This window comes from Pteropus alecto, unplaced genomic scaffold, assembly GCF_000325575.1.
Source record: "Pteropus alecto unplaced genomic scaffold, ASM32557v1 scaffold396, whole genome shotgun sequence".
NCBI classification, from domain to species: Eukaryota; Metazoa; Chordata; class Mammalia; order Chiroptera; family Pteropodidae; genus Pteropus; species Pteropus alecto.
Window position 1 is genome coordinate 194578 of NW_006438082.1, and position 2480 is coordinate 197057.

At 58.7% G+C, this 2480-nt stretch overlaps 1 protein-coding gene across 2 annotated transcripts in view; it reads left to right on the forward strand.

Annotated features, from left to right (window-relative positions):
* Window positions 1–2480, forward strand: part of ATP2B3 (ATPase plasma membrane Ca2+ transporting 3) — a 46008-nt gene that overhangs the window by 2906 nt on the left and 40622 nt on the right. The window contains exon 2 of one of the 2 annotated variants that reach the window (XM_025049224.1): window positions 2119–2317. In XM_025049224.1, coding sequence (XP_024904992.1) covers window positions 2119–2317 — 199 coding nt within the window. Of the gene's footprint in view, window positions 1–2118; window positions 2319–2480 lie in introns of both variants that reach the window. The other variant, XM_025049222.1, reaches the window with a different exon arrangement.

Sequence of the window (2480 nt, forward strand, 5' to 3'; positions counted from 1 at the left end):
AGTGCTTCAGTGGCAGCAATTGTTAGGACCCTTCGGCCCACAGGAAGGCCAAATCCTGGTGCTGGTCTGGGACAAGGGAGAGAAGCATTGCTGTAGCTTCAAGGGCAAACCAAGGCCAAGGGACAAGCTGATGGAGGGAGAAAGGGAGGGAGGGAGAGAGTAAGCTCCTGGGTGGTAGGCCCCTAAGGGCCCAGCTTCCTTTGGGGACAAGCGGATTATGTGGGGTGGGGCAGGCAGAATGCAGATTCACGTGACCTGTTTGGAGGAACTGTCCCTCTTGAGGGCTCCAGATCAGTGCTCTTTCCCAGGGCAGGGGGAAGGGAGACCCAGGGTTCCGTCGAAGTCCCTTCCTAGTCCTGACCACACCTTCCACATCTTCCGAACCTCAAGAACACAAGCCGCGATCGGGAGTGCGGCACAGGCCCTCAACTGGGTCCTCAGCCCTTAGGCACTTAAGTCCCGAGTCTCTCCCAGACACCCAACTGGGAAGCTGCAGATTCTAGAAACTTGAGCCGCAGGCAGCTAGGCTGGATGAAGCCAGGGGCAGAAGGGCAGGGACAGCTGCCGCTCTAATGGATGGGGAGGATGGCTTGTGGTCATCGCCCAGCTCTGGGGACATGCCAAGGCTGTGCTGGCTGTGAGCTTTTGCTCTTGCTAGTCCTTCCACCTTGGAGCAGCCCCCCCCTGCCCCTCCCTAGAAGCCCAGCGCACACCCATTCTCCTTCCTTCTGACTCTTTTGGCATCACATTTAGCACTTTCTTGTTCTCGAATCCTCTGGGGCCCGGTCTTATGTGCTTTCTCAAGCCAGCTGAGAGCACCACATGGGCTGAGACCTAGGCACTTCTGGTGGTCCTCTGACTCTGAAGGAGGCCGTGGGAGTGGCAGCTACTCAGGCCTGGAAACTGCAAGTCACCATCGGTCCACCAGGTGTCAGTGTGGGGCTGGGCGCTTGGCATCAGAGAAGCGAGAAAGGCTGTGGACAGATGAGCCTGGAAGGAAGCAAAATCCTAAGGGCTGAGGGTGGGGCCAGGGGACTGCAATGTCCCATCTGCTTGCCTCTGGAGAGGTGGCCAGGCGGGTGTCTGGCCTTGGAAGGCAGTGACCTGGGTGCTGGTGCCAGACAGAAGCCTTCAGTACTTTCAGACATGGGCCTAAGGAGACTCATGTTCTAGAGACAGAGACCCAGATGCCTCAGCACAATCCTGTGTAGGAAGTGAGTTTTCCCAAGAAGAGAAGTAAGGGCCTGTCTTCTGAATGCCAGGCTAGCGCCTTTGTGGCCATTGATCCTCAGCCTGTGCATCAACCAGGCCTGCCCTCCCTCCCGGCCCACACACCACAGGTTGTCCAGGATGTGGACGTGCTTCCCAGGGCTCTAGAACCATCAGGTCAGGCCCCTCTCAACCCCTCAGCCCCATGTCACGGGGGCTTCCCCACTGGGATTAGTTTCCCCAGTTTTCACACTCCTTGTCTTCTGCCTGGTGGCCTGAGGACACCGTGGCATGAACATTAACTATTGACAATCCTATCAGCTTTACAGATGCTCAGCAACTGTCATGTGTGCAGCTGCAGTGGGGGGCCTGTGGACAGGGCAAGGAGCCCATGTCCCATCCAGTCCTTCACCGTGACCCCCAGCTCAGGGATGGGGGTTGGCGCTGCACCAGGGTCTGGAGAAGGCATTAGGAAGGAGGCAGCTGTCTCTGGTGGGCCATGAGAGCACAGGGCTGGGAGTAGTCCCTGTGCACCTCCTGGGCATCATGCGTGCCAGGTCATTGATCGACAGAGTGAGCAAAGCCGACGAGATCCCTTCGGAGGGACCCACCGTAGTCCCTAAACCTTACCGGGCGTATCAGGAGGATAGGCCTGCCCTTCCTCATGCTAGGGGCTCCTCATTGTCATTTGATTCCATGCCTGCGCTATCTAGGCGGCTGGAGGGGCAGCACAGGCACTTCCACACACACGTCCCCAGGGCTGGCCAGGTCAGTGCAGTTCCCAACTTCCGGATGTTTTCAGTCCAGATGGAGAGACAGGTATGCGTGGGAGAAAGTGTGGGATAAGGTGGGGGCTGCCTTTCCCATCGTCTCCTCTGTGCCTCTGCTGTCCATCCGGGCACCATGCAGGCCTAGCCGACAACGCCAGCGACTTGGAGAAGCGCAGGCAGATCTATGGGCAGAACTTCATCCCTCCCAAGCAGCCCAAGACCTTCCTGCAGCTGGTATGGGAGGCCCTGCAGGACGTCACGCTCATCATCCTGGAAGTGGCTGCCATCGTCTCCCTAGGCCTCTCGTTCTACGCGCCGCCCGGAGAGGAGAGCGAAGGTGAGGAGCAGAGGCCAGAGGGATGGCGAGGAAGGATCTGGCAGGAAGGGGCAGGACAAGGACAGCGGTACAGTTGTGCTGGCAAGAGGGAAGGAATGGAACCTGAGATTGAGGGAGGGGGGCAGGATGTCCCTAGCTCAGCGGCAGGAAGGAGCCAGCAGGAA